The sequence below is a fragment of the Ranitomeya variabilis genome, chromosome 5 (genome assembly GCF_051348905.1).
Source record: "Ranitomeya variabilis isolate aRanVar5 chromosome 5, aRanVar5.hap1, whole genome shotgun sequence".
In the NCBI taxonomy this organism is placed as follows: domain Eukaryota; kingdom Metazoa; phylum Chordata; class Amphibia; order Anura; family Dendrobatidae; genus Ranitomeya; species Ranitomeya variabilis.
Window position 1 is genome coordinate 672,228,893 of NC_135236.1, and position 20,555 is coordinate 672,249,447.

General features: G+C 45.9%; 2 protein-coding genes across 2 annotated transcripts in view; one reads left to right on the plus strand and one right to left on the minus strand.

Moving 5' to 3' along the window:
- The window catches only part of LOC143775161 (uncharacterized), a 32,907-nt gene extending 26,508 nt beyond the window's left edge, over positions 1-6,399 (minus strand). Inside the window, exons 1-2 of the mRNA XM_077263002.1 lie at positions 6,249-6,399; positions 4,489-5,487 (exon numbers count right to left, since the gene is read on the minus strand). Of these exons, the coding sequence (XP_077119117.1) occupies positions 4,489-5,448 (960 nt within the window). The 5' untranslated portion in view covers positions 5,449-5,487; positions 6,249-6,399. The remainder of the gene's footprint in view (positions 1-4,488; positions 5,488-6,248) is intronic.
- The window catches only part of LARGE1 (LARGE xylosyl- and glucuronyltransferase 1), a 431,493-nt gene that overhangs the window by 53,867 nt on the left and 357,071 nt on the right, over positions 1-20,555 (plus strand). The window lies entirely within an intron of this gene.

Genomic DNA, 20,555 nt, shown 5'->3' on the forward strand with positions numbered 1-20,555 from the left:
TCTGCTGGTGCAGTCACTGTGTACATACATTACATTACTGATCCTGAGTTACATCCTGTATTATACTCCAGAGCTGCACTCACTATTCTGCTGGTGCAGTCACTGTGTACATACATTACATTACTGATCCTGAGTTACCTCCTGTATTATACCCCAGAGCTGCACTCACTATTCTGCTGGTGCAGTCACTGTGTACATACATTACTGATCCTGAGTTACATCCTGTAGATCTTTTATTATAAAAATGAAAAACATAACAATAATAATAACAGAAACAAAACAGAAATATCAGCCAGAAAAAAAATAATCAGTATACTGAACACTGGTCCAGCCGCTCATTCTCTCCTCTCACACAGTATATACAGAATATACAGAATAACTACTTTGACCTTCTGGTCCGGTCACCAAACAAAATAATAATAACAAATAAAATAAACAATGGCAAACAAAAACTATATACATAAACTTTTTTCTCTTTTTATTTATTTATTATTTTTTTTTTTTAGTTTTAAATAAAATAACTACAAATTAAACAAATATATACAATACTAAGCTATCCTCCATTCCCAACCCCCCGCACTGACCTGAGAGCTGGTCCTGCGTCTCCTGCCTCAGTCCATGTCCAACGTCCATAGGCCAGATCAGGCAGTGCCAGTTTTCCCCCAAACAACCCAGTGTCCCATAGTCCCACAAGATAAACCCACCTCCCCCCCTTTCCCACCACCCAACCTAATACCTACACCCAAATCTATATCCCCATATACAATATATACACTATATACAGCAGCACACACCACAATAATCACAACTCACGAAGCCCAAGTTCGGCACCTGCAGCCCTACATCACTGTATGATGATCAAACAAAGCAAAAATCTACAGTGTCAGCAGCAGCCCACCACCAGGAAAGGAGATGACCAGACTAGGGCACACTAAAAGAAAAGCCCCTCCAGAGGAGAGCGGCCCTCCGTGCGCCCAGTCTCCCATACTCCAGAGAGCGCACCTTCACCAGGTCACCGAGTATGGTCCTAATCACATCGTCCACTGGGAGGATTTTTCGTTGCGTCGATACTAAGCACCGTGCGTTCCACGTGTGATACCTAACCACTGCGCTAACTAGAAATAAGGTGCAACGGTCCCGACCACCAAGGTCTCCGAATGCTCCATAGGCCCATTCCGCATAGGAGAGACCGGCCAGCCGAGACCAGCCAATTAAGTCGCCCACCCTGTTGTACACCTCTGTGTTGAAGGGACAATGAAGCAGGAAGTGGTCCATGCTTTCCAGCAAGGTACCACAATGCTCCCGAGGACAATTCCTGTCCTCAGAGCTCCTACACTTCAGATTGTCCCTCACACACAGTTTCCCATGGAAGCAGCGCCAAGCCAAGTCCCAAAACTTCGAGGGGATCCGGATAGAATTCAAAAGATGTAAACCCACCCCAAGATCCCGACTTGGGCAGTCCCTGAGCGCCAGAGGCCTCTGGAAATGGGTCAACAGAACCCTATTGTCAAGGAGTTTCCTTGGCAGAGTCCTGATCTCCCACATTCCCAGACCCCACCGACGAATTACCTTCAGAACCAAGGTAGCGTAAGCCGGAAGATGTCCATGCGGTGTGCGAAGATCCTTCACTTGCCCTCCTGTCTCCCATTCCTGGAAGAAACGCTGAAACCATCCCCTACAGGAGAATACCCACGGAGGAGCCCTCTCTTTCCAGAGGTTTGCAATATTGATCTTAATGAAGGTATCCACAAGGAATACCACAGGGTTGACCATACCCAACCCTCCTAGTCTCCTCGTACGGTAAGTAACCTCCCTCTTGACCAGGTTCAGTCTATTCCCCCATAACAGTTGGAAGAACAAACTGTAGACCCGAGTCCAGAGAGATTCCGGCAAGATGCACACACTGCCCAGATAAATCAGTAAAGGGAGCAGGTAAGTTTTGATCAGGTTTACCCTTTCCCTTAGGGTCAAAGACCAACCCTTCCATTGGTTCACCTTCTGAGTGGCGATCTCTAGCCTGCTGTCCCAATTTTTTTGGGGGTAATCCCCCTGGCCAAATTCGATGCCAAGGATTTTTGCAGAGATTTTGGGTCCTGGAAGGGTGTCCGGGAGATCAAAACCAGGATCACCTCCTCCCAGCCAGAGACTCTCACACTTATCCCGGTTGATCTTGGACCCGGATGCCTCCGAGTAGTGATCTACCTCTGACATCAGCCACCCTGCCTCCTCGTGAGAGGAAACAAACACGGTGACATCATCGGCATACGCCACCACCCTCAGAGTGGCCTCCGGTGCTGCCTGGTCCATCCCGATCCCGGCCAACGGTCCACGCTCCACCCTCCTAACAAGAGGGTCAATCGCAAACACGTACAGCAGCGGGCTCAAGGGACAACCCTGGCGAACACCGGACCCAACCTCAAAAGAGCTGCCAATCCAACCATTCACAAGCAGGAAACTCTCTGCCCCATTGTACAAGGTCTTAAGCCAATCAACAAACCCCCCCGGCAGGCCATATCTCAGAAGGATGGACCAGAGGTACTCGTGTTTAACCCGATCAAACGCTTTTGCCTGGTCCAGTGACAGCATGTACCCCTTCCAGTGACCAGCCCTACCCTGCTCCACTGCCTCTCGGACACTGAGCACAGCACTAAATGTGCTGCGGCCTGGAACAGAGCAATGCTGGGCCTCCGAAAGGAGTCGGGGTGCAAATTTCACCAGCCGATTAAACAGCACCTTTGCCAGAACCTTCCTGTCTGCATTGAGAAGCGCTATGGGACGCCAGTTCTCAATGCAAGATGGGTCCTTACCCTTTGACAAGATGATCAGAGCAGACCTCCTCATTGACTTCGGCAGAGTGCCCGAGGAAAGACACTCATTGAATACCTCAGTCAAGAGGGGAACCAAAACGTCCTTAAAGGTCTTATAGAATTCAGATGTTAAGCCATCTGGACCAGGCGATTTTTTTTGGGCAAGCCCTTCAATCGCCAACTGAACTTCCTCTTCCCTGATCATTTCTGACAAACTGTCAAGAGAGGGGTCTACCCATGGTTCGGGGAAGGCTTCAGCCAGGAAAGCCGACATCTCATCCCAATCAAGATCCCTCTTCCCCAAGAGGTGCGAGTAGAAGGATCTGACAACCTCCAGGATCCCTGATCTGGATCGCCTCAGGGACCCCGTAGTGTCGACCAGTCCTGTAACTACTTTACTATTCACTGACATCTTGCAGTTTCTGTAAGGGTCGGGCGAGCGGTACTTCCCGTAATCCCTCTCAAAAACCAAAGATGCGTGTCTATCGTACTGACACCTCATAAGCAAAGATTTCACTCTGGAGATCTCCTCGCGGCTACCTCCAGTTGAGACAAGATGTTCGAGTTTCCTCCTCAGACCCTGATACAGGCGGTACCTGCTCAGATTCCTGAGGCTCAAGAGCTGGCGGAAGAATCTCGCCACCCTTTCCTTGAACATCTCCCACCACTCTGACCTACTACTACAAAGATCCAGTAAGGGTACCTGGCTCTGAAGAAAATCCTCAAAGGACTGTCTTATCTCCGCTTCTTCCAAGAGAGAGGAATTGAGCCTCCAAAAGCCTCTTCCCATCCGGAGGGTCTCTAACATTCAGAGAAAACAAAATTAAACAGTGGTCGGAGAACTCCACCTCAACAACAGACACTGCTGAAGAGACAGCTTCCTCCTTTAAATAAAACCTATCTATTCTGGACCTACAGTTACCTCTATGATAGGTGAACCCCTCGTGGCCTGGGGTGTGCCGAATGTGGACATCCACCAGGCGAGCCTCACTAGCTATACTATTAAGGGCGACGCTATCATAAGTCAGCTTGTCTCTGGAACCTCCTCTATCTCGGGGCCTCGTGACAGCATTGAAGTCCCCTCCAAAGACAACCTGCCGACTTGTAAAAAGGTAGGGCTTGATCCTCATAAAGAGACACTTCCGGTCCCACTTAGATTGGGGACCATAGATGTTGATGAGCCGGAGCTCTTGTCCCTTCATGAGGACATCTAAGATCAGGCACCTCCCCATTTCTAACTCAATAACCCGTCGGCATTCCACCGGTGCGGTAAAAAGGACCGCCACTCCGCTATACGGCTCGGCCGCAAGAGACCAATAGGAGGGCCCGAGTCTCCACTCCCTCTTAGCTTTAAACACATCTGCCATGTTTGGCAGCCTGGTCTCTTGCAAAAAGAAAATGTCAGCTTCAACCCGGCTGAGAAAATCAAAGGCCGCAAATCTAGCTGTATTTGACTTTATGCTGGCGACATTAATGGACGCCAGCGTCAACGGAGTGGGTTCCGCCATCATTGGTGATTGAGTTAGATGGCTTTCTTTTTCCCACTACCCTTATCCTCTGCCTCAGAGGAGGAATCCTTCCCCCTCTTTAATGACAATGAAGTATCCATTCCCATGCGATTTTTATTTTTATCGTCCTCGTCTCCGGACTCTGGGCCAGTCCCTCCCTCCAAGGATCTTACATTCCCCGAAGCAGGAGACTCGGCGTCTCCTGTGAGCCCCGCCGAAGCCAGAACCTCACCCTCAGCTTCCTCCTCAGAGGAAGAGATGTTTTCAAGGGCTTGGAACCGGTTAGAAAGACCAACCAGAGGGGAGTCGGTTTTTCCTTCCTTAGGTACCTTGGTCAGAGCGGGAGAAGATTTTTTATCTCCCTTCTTTCTCTTCTTTTTGGTGCCGAGCTTACGCTTGTTCTCTAGCCACTGCCTATTATCCTCATCCATACTTTCATAATGGGAGGACTCTGAGGCAGTGGCACTTTCCTCCCTGTGGATCCTCCTGACCTCTTCATCCAACTCATCATCCCTCGGGGCCTCAGCAGCAAGACTGGCGTCCAGGACAGGAGCCGCCCCAGTAGCCCGAGGCTCGCCCAGCTCCCTATCCTGTCTGCGCTTGTCTAGACGCCTTAGCTGGGCAGGCGTCTTTTTATTGCTTTTCTTCCTTGGCCCCTCAGCTCCCTCACCCCTGCTAGTCCCTTCCCCAGCAGAATCAGCCTCACGGCTTTCTCCCACCGGGGTCACGACTGCGTTAGCGAAGGAGCGAGGACAACGGCTGAATGGGTGACCTAACTCACCACACAGGTGGCACCTAATCTCCACACAAGATGCAGCAAGATGGCCAATATCCCCACACAATGCACACTTCTGCACAGTGCAGTTTGCGCTGAAGTGTGTGGGGTCGCCGCACCTGTGACAGAGCTTCGGTTGCCCCTGGTAGAAGACCAGGATACGATCCCTACCCAGGAAGGCAGATGATGGTATGTGGGCAACCGTACCCCCTGAACGCTTAAGTTTTACCATAAACGTCCAGGCCCCTGACCAGATACCAAACTCGTCACGGTTTTTCTTTGGCATTTCTACCACCTCTCCATACCGGCCAAGCCACGTCATGATGTCGTAACAAGAAAGCGACTCGTTACAAGTCATCACGGTCACTTTCTTGACTTGGTTTTGGCGAGACACCACCTGTTATGACCCCAGTGGACAGGGTCTCAGAGGAACGTGTAAGTCTGCAAGATACAAAAATCCAGCTCATAGGGCTGTGGTAACTGGGTTGACCAAATAGCTACTCCTAACGCCAACACTAGAAGTAGCCGGGGATCATGCCTACGGTGATCGCTAGATGACTCGCGCCAGCCGGAGAACCTAACTACCCCTAGGAGAAGAAAACAAAGACCTCTCTTGCCTCCAGAGAAAGGGACCCCAAAGCAAGATACAAGCCCCCCACAAATAATAACGGTGAGGTAAGAGGAAATGACAAACACAGAAATGAACCAGGTTCAGCAAAGAGAGGCCAGCTTACTAATAGCAGAATATAGCAAGATAACTTATCTGGTCAACAAAAACCCTATAAAAATCCACGCTGGAGATTCAAGAACCCCCGAACCGTCTAACGGTCCGGGGGGAGAACACCAGCCCCCTAGAGCTTCCAGCAAAGGTCAGGATACAGATAGGAACAAGCTGAACAAAAATACCAAACAAAACAAAAGCAAAAAGCAAGGAAGCAGACTTAGCTTGAAAAACAGGAACCAGGATCAGAGGACAAGAGCACAACAGATTAGCTCTGATTTCAACGATGCCAGGCATTGAACTGAAGGTCCAGGGAGCTTATATAGCAACGCCCCTGAACTAACGGCCCAGGTGAGGATATAGGAAAGGACAGACGCTCCAGAGTCAAATCACTAATGACCACTAGAGGGAGCAAAAAGCAAAATCACAACAACCACCTGAACGGTAAAGTCTCGCCAGCCAGGCTCATTTTTTGCCAACTCATAGTTCGACCAGAAGAGCTCAAGCCCCTCCGGCCGAACAAAGCTGACATCAAACTCAGGTGTGGAATAGGGATGTATCAAGGCATAGATGTCAATCGCCTTGAAGCCCATCCTCAGCAGGAGCTCCACAACTTTAGACCTTGGAGGACACGCATCACTGCCCCTCCACCGAAGACGGACCACATTCCTACGCACACTACGTGGCCCAGCTGTTGGGAGGGACCACACTGTATCCCCCCCTCTTTGCTCTCGGAAGGCCCCGAGGCAATGTCTCTCTATCCAGAAGGATAGATCAACCTCTCGACCCTCTACCATTAGTGATCTCTCTCCCTTCTTTAGAGCCTCCAGGAGATGCCGTTGCAACATGCCGTCCCCAGAGCCCAGAGACGAGGAGGATGCCCTATTTCCCCCGGAGGTGACAGCGGCAAAACTCCTGACAGGTGCTGCCACCACCGGGGGGGCAACCGGACCAGTGACCACATCCACACCAACAGCATCACCATTACCCACCTCCATAACCCCCTCACCCTCTACCAAACCAGCAACCACACCACTAGACAAAGACTTTTCCTCATCCATACAGACCACCACATTCACTCCTGCTGGACCAGTGACAACAGGGGATGACATTTTGACCTCCGCATCATCAGGCACAAGGGGCTGAGTCTCCTCCACAGAACTGGAGGTGACCTCACCCCTGGTCTTACGTGTGCCCTCCGCATCATCAGATGATATTTTCTACTGCTTTACTGCTGACACCAAGCGCCGCTGATCTTTCGCCGCTGTGGCGCGCCGCTGATCCTTCATATCAGCATCTTGTTGACCAGCGACGCCAACACGGAACAGGACTTTAGTGGGAGGACCAGAACGCCCAGCCCCGGTAACCCCCTCACACTGCCGCCGCTTCTCAACTAAGTGATCAACGGCAACAGCATTCAGGGGCACCGAGGCTACCGGAGCTGCCCCTGACACCGTGCTGCTCCCCCCTCCCACTTGGGAGCGCACCACAGTGTCGTGGCCTGATTTTTCGCCTGCCGCCGGGCTGCCCTCACTGTCCAGCCTCTCGGCTGATGCACCTGCTGCTACGTCCCCGCTACTACAAGCAGAGACGGATCTCTGCGCCTCACTACATTGCTTTGTAATCTCCCCGTGCCTTTGCACCGGATCCACAGCAGAACCCGGGCTGGGCTGGGCAACGGGGCTTATACAGCGAGCTGACCCTGCAGCCGACTCAGGGGGTACAGGGAGGGGGGCATACACATAGCTTACCGCTTCCTGCAGCTTTGGCTTGGTGGTTTTCTTTGCCTTTTTTTTTTTCTCTGGCCCCCAGGTGCCTCCTCTGGTAAATCATCACCAAGATGGAAGTTCTGAAGGCACACTAGGGACTCCAGGAGCTTGATCTCTGCCATTAGCGCCCCTCCCTGGCCGATGTCGTCACTGTCCTCCCCAGAGCCAGCAGAACTGCGATGAGATGTCATTGTCGCCTGTCCAGCAGGGACCTCGCTGCACGTGGCCTGTGAGTGACAAAGCAGGCTGCCAGGTGGGGCTTTCTGCTGGTCATCCTCCTTCTCATCATCATCATCATCATCATCATCCACCTGGCTCTCAGGCTGCAGCCCCATCTGCCTTTGCTCTCTGTTATCAGCCATTTCTCTGAATCGATCTTCATTAATAAGTTTTTCCTTAAACGGTCCACTTTTTTCTCTGATGAAAGCTTTTCTGACTTCAAGCTCATTGTTGTCATCTTTCAGTCTCCTTACCTCCGCCTGGAACTGATTCTTCCTCGGTTTGGAGGAACCTGCAGCTTTGTTGCTTGTGCAGCGCAGCTCCTCTCGGAGCCTCGTGATGGTCTTGCTTGCGTCTTCATACTCACGGAGGTGGCTCATGACCCGGGAGGCATAGGTGGACACAGACTCCCGGGGGCTCTGCAGCGCCCAACCCTCCTCAGTGAGGTCGGCTTCACCTCCGTGAGCACTCAGCTTTCCTCCGGAAGGACCGCTATCTTGCACGCTAGCAGGCTTCTCCTCCATGGAAGCCTTGCGGCTTCTCTGGGTCTCTGCAGACCTGGGGGGAGTAGGAGCCACATTGCTGCGACTCCTGGTGGAGCGTCTCACCCCCGAATCTTCTGATGTGCAGGCTGGTTGCTGGTTCCTTCTGCTCCCCGCCAGCCTGGTCCGGGAAGCAGAAGCCTGGGACTTGGCTCCTTCACTCATCCCAGGAAACCCACTCCCTCCCTGGGTAAGAGAGAGAGAGCAGGTCCCCGGGTGGAGAGGTGGTGGTTCCCAGGAGCTCAGGAGCACACAGCAGGTTCAGCAGCGACCGCACCCACAATTAGGACAATGAGCAGCAGCTGAGCAGAGCTGCACCCACTATCCTGCTGGAGCAGTCACTGTGTACATACATTACATTACTGATCCTGAGTTACATCCTGTATTATACCCCAGAGCTGCACTCACTATTCTGCTGGTGCAGTCACTGTGTACACACATTACATTACTGATCCTGAGTTACATCCTGTATTATACCGCAGAGCTGCACTCACTATTCTGCAGGTGCAGTCACTGTGTACATACATTACATTAACTGATCCTGAGTTACATCCTGTATTATACTCCAGAGCTGCGCTCACTATTCTGCTGGTGCAGTCACTGTGTACATACATTACATTACTGATCCTGAGTTACACCCTGTATTATACTCCAGAGCTGCACTCACTATTCTGCTGGTGCAGTCACTGTGTACATACATTACATTACTGATCCTGAGTTACCTCCTGTATTATACCCCAGAGCTGCACTCACTATTGTGCTGGTGCAGTCACTGTGTACATACATTACTGATCCTGAGTTAAATCCTGTATTATACCCCAGAGCTGCCCTCACTATTCTGCTGGTGCAGTCACTGTGTACATACATTACATTACTGATCCTGAGTTACATCCTGTATTATACTCCAGAGCTGCACTCACTATTCTGCTGGTGCAGTCACTGTGTACATACATTACATTACTGATTCTGAGTTACATCCTGTATTATACCCCAGAGCTGCACTCACTATTCTGCTGGAGCAGTCACTGTGTAATACTGTACATTACATTACTGATTCTGAGTTACATCCTGTATTATACCCCAGAGCTGCACTCACTATTCTGCTGGTGCAGTCACTGTGTACTCACATTACTGATCCTGACTTACATCCTGTATTATACCCCAGAGCTGCACTCACTATTCTGCTGGTGCAGTCACTGTGTACATACATTACATTACTGATCCTGAGCTACGTCCTGTATTATACCCCAGAGCTGCACTCAATATTCTGCTGGTGCAGTCACTGTGTACATTACATTACTGATCCTGAGATACATCCTGTATTATACCCCAGAGCTGCACTCACTATTCTGCTGGTGCAGTCACTGTGTACATACATTACATTACTGATCCTGAGCTACGTCCTGTATTATACCCCAGAGCTGCACTCAATATTCTGCTGGTGCAGTCACTGTGTACATTACATTACTGATCCTGAGATACATCCTGTATTATACCCCAGAGCTGCACTCACCATTCTGCTGGTGCAGTCACTGTGTACATACATTACATTACTGATCCTGAGTTACATCGTGTATTATACTCCAGAGCTGCACTCACTATTCTGCTGGTGCAGTCACTGTGTACATACATTACATTACTGATCCTGAGCTACATTCTGTATTATACCCCAGAGCTGCACTCACTATTCTGCTGGTGCAGTCACTGTGTACATACATTACATTACTGATTCTGAGTTACATCCTGTATTATACCCCAGAGCTGCACTCACTATTCTGCTGGAGCAGTCACTGTGTAATACTGTACATTACATTACTGATTCTGAGTTACATCCTGTATTATACCCCAGAGCTGCACTCACTATTCTGCTGGTGCAGTCACTGTGTACATACATTACTGATCCTGAGTTACATCCTGTATTATACCCCAGAGCTGCACTCACTATTCTTCTGGTGCAGTCACTGTGTACATACATTACATTACTGATTCTGAGTTACATCCTGTATTATACCCCAGAGCTGCACTCACTATTCTGCTGGAGCAGTCACTGTGTAATACTGTACATTACATTACTGATTCTGAGTTACATCCTGTATTATACCCCAGAGCTGCACTCACTATTCTGCTGGTGCAGTCACTGTGTACACACATTACATTACTGATCCTGAGTTACATCCTGTATTATACCCCAGAGCTGCACTCACTATTCTGCTGGTGCAGTCACTGTGTACATACATTACATTACTGATCCTGAGTTACATCGTGTATTATACTCCAGAGCTGCACTCACTATTCTGCTGGTGCAGTCACTGTGTACATACATTACATTACTGATCCTGAGCTACATCCTTTATTATACCCCAGAGCTGCACTCACTATTCTGCAGGTGCAGTCACTGTGTACATACATTACATTAACTGATCCTGAGTTACATCCTGTATTATACTCCAGAGCTGCGCTCACTATTCTGCTGGTGCAGTCACTGTGTACATACATTACATTACTGATCCTGAGTTACACCCTGTATTATACTCCAGAGCTGCACTCACTATTCTGCTGGTGCAGTCACTGTGTACATACACTACATTACTGATCCTGAGTTACCTCCTGTATTATACCCCAGAGCTGCACTCACTATTGTGCTGGTGCAGTCACTGTGTACATACATTACTGATCCTGAGTTACATCCTGTATTATACCCCAGAGCTGCCCTCACTATTCTGCTGGTGCAGTCACTGTGTACATACATTACATTACTGATCCTGAGTTACATCCTGTATTATACTCCAGAGCTGCACTCACTATTCTGCTGGTGCAGTCACTGTGTACATACATTACATTACTGATTCTGAGTTACATCCTGTATTATACCCCAGAGCTGCACTCACTATTCTGCTGGAGCAGTCACTGTGTAATACTGTACATTACATTACTGATTCTGAGTTACATCCTGTATTATACCCCAGAGCTGCACTCACTATTCTGCTGGTGCAGTCACTGTGTACTCACATTACTGATCCTGACTTACATCCTGTATTATACCCCAGAGCTGCACTCACTATTCTGCTGGTGCAGTCACTGTGTACATACATTACATTACTGATCCTGAGCTACGTCCTGTATTATACCCCAGAGCTGCACTCAATATTCTGCTGGTGCAGTCACTGTGTACATTACATTACTGATCCTGAGATACATCCTGTATTATACCCCAGAGCTGCACTCACTATTCTGCTGGTGCAGTCACTGTGTACATACATTACATTACTGATCCTGAGCTACGTCCTGTATTATACCCCAGAGCTGCACTCAATATTCTGCTGGTGCAGTCACTGTGTACATTACATTACTGATCCTGAGATACATCCTGTATTATACCCCAGAGCTGCACTCACCATTCTGCTAGTGCAGTCACTGTGTACATACATTACATTACTGATCCTGAGTTACATCGTGTATTATACTCCAGAGCTGCACTCACTATTCTGCTGGTGCAGTCACTGTGTACATACATTACATTACTGATCCTGAGCTACATTCTGTATTATACCCCAGAGCTGCACTCACTATTCTGCTGGTGCAGTCACTGTGTACATACATTACATTACTGATTCTGAGTTACATCCTGTATTATACCCCAGAGCTGCACTCACTATTCTGCTGGAGCAGTCACTGTGTAATACTGTACATTACATTACTGATTCTGAGTTACATCCTGTATTATACCCCAGAGCTGCACTCACTATTCTGCTGGTGCAGTCACTGTGTACACACATTACATTACTGATCCTGAGTTACATCCTGTATTATACCCCAGAGCTGCACTCACTATTCTGCTGGTGCAGTCACTGTGTACATACATTACATTACTGATCCTGAGTTACATCCTGTATTATACCCCAGAGCTGCACTCACTATTCTGCTGGTGCAATCACTGTGTACATACATTACATTACTGATCCTGAGTTAAATCCTGTATTATACCCCAGAGCTGCACTCACTATACTGCTGGTGCAGTCACTGTGTACATACATTACATTACTAATTCTGAGTTACATCCTGTATTATACCCCAGAGCTGCCCTCACTATTCTGCTGGTGCAGTCACTGTGTACATACATTACATTACTGATCCTGAGTTACATCCTGTATTATACTCCAGAGCTGCACTCACTATTCTGCTGGTGCAGTCACTGTGTACATACATTACATTACTGATTCTGAGTTACATCCTGTATTATACCCCAGAGCTGCACTCACTATTCTGCTGGAGCAGTCACTGTGTAATACTGTACATTACATTACTGATTCTGAGTTACATCCTGTATTATACCCCAGAGCTGCACTCACTATTCTGCTGGTGCAGTCACTGTGTACATATATTACATTACTGATCCTGAGTTACATCCTGTATTATACTCCAGAGCTGCGCTCACTATTCTGCTGGTGCAGTCACTGTGTACATACATTACATTACTGATCCTGAGTTACACCCTGTATTATACTCCAGAGCCGCACTCACTATTCTGCTGGTGCAGTCACTGTGTACATACATTACATTACTGATCCTGAGCTACATCCTGTATTATACCCCAGAGCTGCACTCACTATTCTGCTGGTGCAGTCACTGTGTACATACATTACATTACTGATCCTGAGTTAAATCCTGTATTATACCTCAGAGCTGCACTCACTATTCTGCTGGTGCAGTCACTGTGTACATACATTACATTACTGATCCTGAGTTACATCCTGTATTATACCCCAGAGCTGCACTCACTATTCTGCTGGTGCAGTCACTGTGTACATACATTACATTACTGATCCTGAGTTAAATCCTGTATTATACCTCAGAGCTGCACTCACTATGCTGCTGTTGTTTTTCACCCTGAGTTACATCTCCTTTTGGTAAAAAAAAAAATCGGTTATGTTTTTCTATTCTCGGGAACCCTTTGACGCCTGTTGCTGCACTTTTTCCATTTCTAACCTCTTCCATAGAATAATGATACTGGGGTCACATTCTGAAGGCAGATAGTTGCATATTCTGTGTTATTCTTGTATATGTCTTTTCTGTGCATTTCAGCTGTTGCTCAACCTCCACTTAACACTGCTATTGTTGCCCTTGAAAAGCTATAAAACCAGAATTACAAAAAGACTTTAATCCGGCTTTTTTTCCATTTTCATTATTGTCATAGATACCTTTGTTCCTATTAGTAAAGCTTTATACTTGTAGGGTATATTGCAGGGAGCGTACTGTAGGTATTAGGTAATAGCACAGCTGACGATTGCAATTAACACTGCGGATTCTGCCAATTTCGGAGCTTTCCATCTGTCGTGATATCTCTTTAAGTAGTGAGGAAAATGACCTCTCAAAACATTGTCAAAATGGAGTGCGCCTTCACTTGCCGTACAAAAAACAACACTCACATTGATCACACAAAACCCTTGATATTGTCATTGACTGTTCTACCCCTGTTCACACTGGTGGGTGTTCTGTTGACCAAGAATAATATTTAAGTGCTTAGATCACTAAAGAATGAAATGTGACTGCTTTCTTCCCTGTTTCTGAAAAATGTCAAGCAGGCTCTTCTGATTAACCAATAATGACAGGTTTAGTTGATTTGGAGTGTAGATGCTACTTTATAGGAGAATTAGTGGAAAATGGACCTAATTAAAGATGAATATTAGACCATAGACATCCGTTATCTGGTCATATTTCCAAATTGTTTAGGGTCTTAAGTAACTAATATTGAATGGGGTTAGCATATAACCCATTACGGTACCCACAGGTACTTCATAATAAGAAAACATTGGAAGTTTGGAGTGTGTATGCTGCTTTTTAAGGGAATTAATTGGAAAAGGAATTGATAAAGATAATGTTTTTTACCATAGCATACCCTAACCTGTTCATATTCCTATAATAGTTGTCAATATCATAACTGATATTTAGTGGGGTTAGCCTGGATCCCATTACTAGACCCAAAGTTAATATTGTCATAGTCCTCATGTGATTGGGGATCCAGCTCTTGCAGCTATAATACTGACACTAAAATTCAGCCTTCTGTAGGAGACCTGAATTTTCATATCCAGTATACAGTGCCAACTTGACGCTTTTTATATATGTGAGGGTCAGCTGTTTTCATGCAGAGTCTGGAAACTGGTTCAGAAGTAGCATGCCACCTTTGAGCTTCACATGATCTCATAGTCCATCCTCACTCTGTAGAATTTTCAGAACTTCTTGTCCCTAGTGAAGAGTTTGACCTCTTTTTTGCTCTCCTGAGATTGTCAGATCATCGAATGCTGCGAGTCTTGGCATTAAACCCAAGGTGGGTATAAAAAAGCCATGTAAGTTCTAAATTGTATTAGTGATATTTCTAAGCATGCCGTACACTATGGATTTAAGTATTGAAACAAAGGAAGTTATTTTACTCATTGAAAAATGGATATCTGAGTTCTTTGCATTTGGGCGAGGTCACCATGACAGAAAGGGCTCTTTCAGAAGTAAATGACTCTCCTGTATGCTTCATGTGCTCTTAGCTCAATGGCTTCTAGAAATAGGCACAAATACACTTAGCATGTGTCACCTGTAGACAGCAGAAAATACAAGATGTTGGCACTAATTGGGTTTAAAAAAAAGTATATTGCAGCAGATAAGTCTCTTTTAAAAGGATTGTCCAGGCATAATGTCCAGCCCGATCTGCCATCCAGAGTGGGGTGATCCTGTGGGACTTTGGGTGGAATGGTTGCAGAAACAATTGAGAGATGCTCAAGTATCGTCCATGGTGCCCAATGGGTAGAATAGAACTGGTGCTCATTACTTACTAGGGATTAGATTGTTGTCAAGGCATGTGCACCACCCAGCTTGCCCTGGCGTCTCACCACGCTCATTCCTAGATTGCGCTGGGAAGTGTGTCAGGACAGTCTCTTAAAATCAACATGCATTTGTCTGTAAAAAGATGTTCAACAATACTTTTCATACAGCTTTGAATCCTTACAAGAACTGTGAGGATGCTACTAATGGGTCCCTTAATGGGTTCCAGTCTAACTCAACTCAATCACATTTATGATCTTTAAATAATTATGGAAATATGACCTTTTCATATTAATGAGCCCATTCAGTATCCTACACTCCCAACATTTACTAGGTTACCTGTTATTAGTTAATCAGCAGAGCCTCATTTCAGAACAGTGATGGGAGCAATATCCATGCCTGTTCTCATCATTTTTGTTATTGTGCTATTAACATTCTCCACAAAAACTTCTATAATATATTTATAGCATGCATCCTCATAAGAACTGTATGGATACTAACTTCAAGGTCCTATAATGGGTTTCAGACTAACCCCATTCAATCCCATTTATAATTTTGAAAATAATTATTAAAATATGACCAGATTTAGGATTTTAAGTTTGTCCTTTTTCGATTAACTACCCCATCCAGTAGTATATACACATTCAGTTTACTAGACCAACTGTTATTAGTTCAGCAGCACAGCCTCCTTTAGGAACAGTGATGGGATTAGCACTCATGCGTGTTCTCAACATTGTGCTACTAATGTTATTGCTTTCACCACTACCACTGTTAACTCTCCACAAAAACTCTCATATCCTCTTTATAGCTGCTCGTAGCTTAATAACTCGTGATGCAGAACTAACAATCACCTGTATTGGAAGAGTTTAACGAGACTTTTTGGATGTCTGCAATCACAGCAAAGGGAAGTTTGTCCTTTTCCTATTAACTACCCCAACCAATAGTATATACACAATCAGTTTACTACACCAACCCTTATTAGTTTATCAGCACAGCCTCCTTTAGGAACAGTGATGGGATCAGCACTCATGCCTGTTCTTAACATTGTGCTACTAATGTTATTGCTTTTACCACTACCACTGTTAACTCTCCACAAAAACTGTCATATCCTCTTTATAGCTGCTCGTAGCTTAATTATTCCTGATGCAGAACTAACAATCACCTGCATTGGAAGAGTTTAACGAGACTTTCTGGATGTCTGCAATCACAGCAAAGGGAAGTTTGTCCTTTTCCTATTAACTACCCGTCCCCATCCAATAATATATACACAGTTTACTAGACCAACTGTTATTAGTTTATCAGCACAGCCTCCTTTAGGAACAGTGATGGGATCAGCGCTCATGCCTGTTCTCAACATTGTGCTACTAATGTTATTGCCTTTACCACTACCACTGTTAACTCTCCACAAAACTCCCATACCCACTTTATAGCTGCTCGTAGCTTAATTATTCCTGATGCAGAACTAACAATCGCCTGCATTGGAAGAATTTAACGAGACTTTCTGGACGTCTGCAATCACAACAAAGGGAAGTTTACAAGCTTACTGTATACAAGGACATTGTTGAGGTCAATGCAAAGTGTGCAATAAGCTAATTCCCCAAACGGTTACTGCAGGCGGACAGAATTATTTGTTCTATAACTCTATTCCACCTATTCGGACAATTATGGTAGACTTTCATTTTAATAATGTGGGGTGACAGTCCCTGGGGCTGAGAAGCATAAAGGTGAATAACATATTACCTCTAAACAGTTAAATAGATTGATTAATTACCTTACAAATGAGAATATCTCAATGTAAACTGTGGGAGTAGAGGAGCTGAGGAATAACAACAGACTCGGGTCTATAATTAGCTCAACTTCATCTTCAGTAAATGACATTTGACATTCCGATAATACTAATTATCCCTCTGACAACTGTCAGAAACTTCTCTCCTTGTGTCTTACTGAGTTTCTCATTATATATTTATTTATTTATTTATTTTACTAAAGTGAAAATTTGATGTAATGCAAAAACATCTATATCTGGGTAGACTTTGTTTAGTCACCCAGTCACCCACCACTGCATACATCCTAGCTCTCCAATATGTCATATCTGTTTTAATGGAATTCACCCGACAAGTTCAAACAATTTACCATTAGTTGTGCACATTGTATAACATTGCATCACCCAGGGAAGAATCACTTGACCTAGAGCATAGCCCCATAACCCCTTGCGGTATATCACAGCCAATCAGGAGGGACTATCATAGGCAGTATAAAAGCAGAGGCTGGGAATGCAGCAGCCAGTTTATGGTGAATCTGGATAGTGGGAGGGCGTCACAGCTCATCAAAAGAAAAAGGCTTAAAACACTGAATAAACATTCCAGATCGTATGCGACAGCAAAAAAGTGAAGACTAGTGTGTGAGGAAAAAAGAGAATAGTGTCATACAAATTTCTGCAGGGTAATTGGAATAGTTTTGATTCGCCGTGAATTAATTTATCTCAAATTTAATCTCCTGGGAAAATTAGTCTAATCTTCATGAATTAGTATACTAGAGAGGTTCCTTCCTCCAAGGAGGACTAAAGAGTTAAGCTCCACCCAGGTACAACCCTTAAATGTAAAGAGACACCCTTTTTATTCAAATCCCTGTAAGCACCACCTCTGAGGAGCTCTTTTCGACAAAGTTTAGTGGTCTCTTTAAATGAACATGCTCATCGAGGCGCCACAATCCACGGCAGCAGAGCGCTCATCCGGACATTATTGTGTTTGTCTAACGGTGGCATCATAATTAGTTTAAAGAAATAACGGGAAAGAATAATTACCACTTAACATTCAGAGGAAGCAGACCAGAAGAAAATGCCGAGTGGCTCATTTTTTTTTTACACCAGAAGCCATAAAGCTTTGGATCGCGCCTCGCCAGGAAAAAAAACAAATAACAGATCACAGGCTGCGTCAAAACTTTCCCCCTTGTATGAAGTGACAGATGATGAAATACCGAGAGGAGCGAGGTCTGGAGAGTCGCGTTTTTGGCAGAGCTTTGATCACGTTGCTAATCATTTGCAGTTTCAGCGTGATGTATGGAGGCCTGGAAAGGATGTTGACAAAAAAATATGCTGCAATTAATCCGCGGTATTTATCCTCCCGTAATGTTCTGTTCAGTATAAAAAGCTGTGGACTTAAAGGGAAAGTGACACAAGGGCAATTGGCCCCATTTGCTGAAACTTTGGCTTCCAGAAAAGTAAGTCCAATCCTGTGGTGTATTTTGCCACTGGATTTTGTCACCCATGACAAAAGTTCTTAGTGGGTGTTCCGCCTCCAACTCATCTTCAGGACCCTTGAAACTGTGGGGGCCTAGAGGGAAAGGGACACTAGGACTATCTGCCTCATTGCCCTAACTAAGCATCTTCCAAAGAGCCAGAAGTGACTTCTATCCGGTGGCAAATTTTGCCATCCAGGCCAGGTGTTGTTTCCACCCCCAACCTACGCTTATGACCAAAAGTAGAGTGTCACCATGTCCTATTGTCCTAACTACATGGCCTCCAAAAGTGACCATCAAGCAGCCAGAAGTAACTTCCATCCGGTAGCAAATTGTCACCCAGGACAGAAGTGTTGTTTCCACCCCCAACCTACGCTCATGACCAAAAGTAGAGTGTCACCATGTCCTACTGTCCTAACTACAAGGCCTCCAAAAGTGACCATCAAGCAGCCAGAAGTAACTTCCATCCTGTGGCAAATTTTGCCATCCAGGACAGAAGTGTTGTTTCCACCCCCAACCTACGCTCATGACCAAAAGTAGAGTGTCACCATGTCCTACTGTCCTAACTACAAGGCCTCCAAAAGTGACCATCAAGCAGCCAGAAGTAACTTCCATCCTGTGGCAAATTTTGCCATCCAGGACAGAAGTGTTGTTTCCACCCCCAACCTATGCTCATGACCAAAAGTAGAGTGTCACCATGTCCAATTGTCCTAACTACATGGCCACCAAAAGTGACCATCAAGCAGCCAGAAATAACTTCCATCCGGAGTCAATTTTTTTCACCCAGGACAAGAGTGTTGTTTCCACCCTCAATCTACGCTCATGACCAAAAGTAGAGTGTCACCATGTCCAATTGTCCTAACTACATGGCCTCCAAAAGTGGCCATCAAGCAGCCAGAAGTAACTTCCATCCAGTGGCAAATTTTGCCATCCAGAACAGAAGTGTTGCTTCCACCCCCAACCTACGCTCATGACCAAAAGTAGATTGTCACCATGTCCAATTGTCCTAACTAAATGGCCTACAAAAGTGGCCATCAAGCAGCCAGAAGTAACTTCCATCCAGTGGCAAATTTTGCCATCCGGGACAGAAGTGTTGTTTCCACCCCCAACCTACGCTCATGACCAAAAGTAGAGTGTCTCCATGTCCAATTGTCCTAACTAAATGGCCTCCAAAAGTGGACATCATGCAGCCAGAAGTAAATCCTATCCGGTGGCAAATTTTGGTGTTGAATTTTGCCAGAAGTGCCGAGTGGTTGTGTCCTCATCCAGCTCATCTTTGTGACTCTTGGGCCGGTTCCCAACCTCCTGATTGAACAATACAGTTCCCATAGAAAAGAAAGTAAAAGGGGATGGGATAGATGAAAGTGTGGCCTCCTCCATGGGTGCGTTCTGTGATATCTTCATGCTTGGGATCATCCTTACCCGTTAGAACAAGGGTTCAACTTTTCTTTGGTCACAAATCTTTTCACATCTCTGATTTACAAGAGGCTCTTTCAGACTCGTCCTAATTTTCCTCCTTGAGTTGCTCTTCCTTCTAAAGCTGGAGTTACAAAGTGCCAACTATAGACAGCCATTTTGGAGTCTTCTGGTCATTCGGTCACTCACATGCCTACATATAAGTAAGCAAAGACTCTCCCATGTTTAAATGAGTTTTCCATTTTTGGGGACTTTTTTTGTACTTAAACGGAATCTGTCAGCACTTTTTTTGGTGTGTAATCTGAGGGCTTCATGATGCAGATGCAGAGACCCTGATTCTAGCAATGTGTCTCTTACTGAGTTATACTTTGCTGTTTCAATAACATCAGTGTTTTATCAGCAGGAGATTATCACTCCAGGACTTGGTGCCTCGTGCCTTCTAGTCCAATCACGCCCCCACCAATGATATACCAACTACACAGAAAGCAGCCAATCAGAGCTGTGGGCGGGGCTATAACAAGTTCAGCATTCCCAAAACTGCTGGAACTGCAGCGGAGAAAAAAGGGATTGCATCAATAGTACAGCGAGCACATCAGCAAGTGACACATCATTGGAATCAGGGTCTCATCCCCGACATCATGCTGCAAAAACCTGCTGATAGATTCCTTTTTTTTTGCAACTGGGTCTCGATAAAAAGTTTGTTTTGGTTGCACATTCAACTTCGAAGCGCTCTGTGGTCATAAATCCGCTA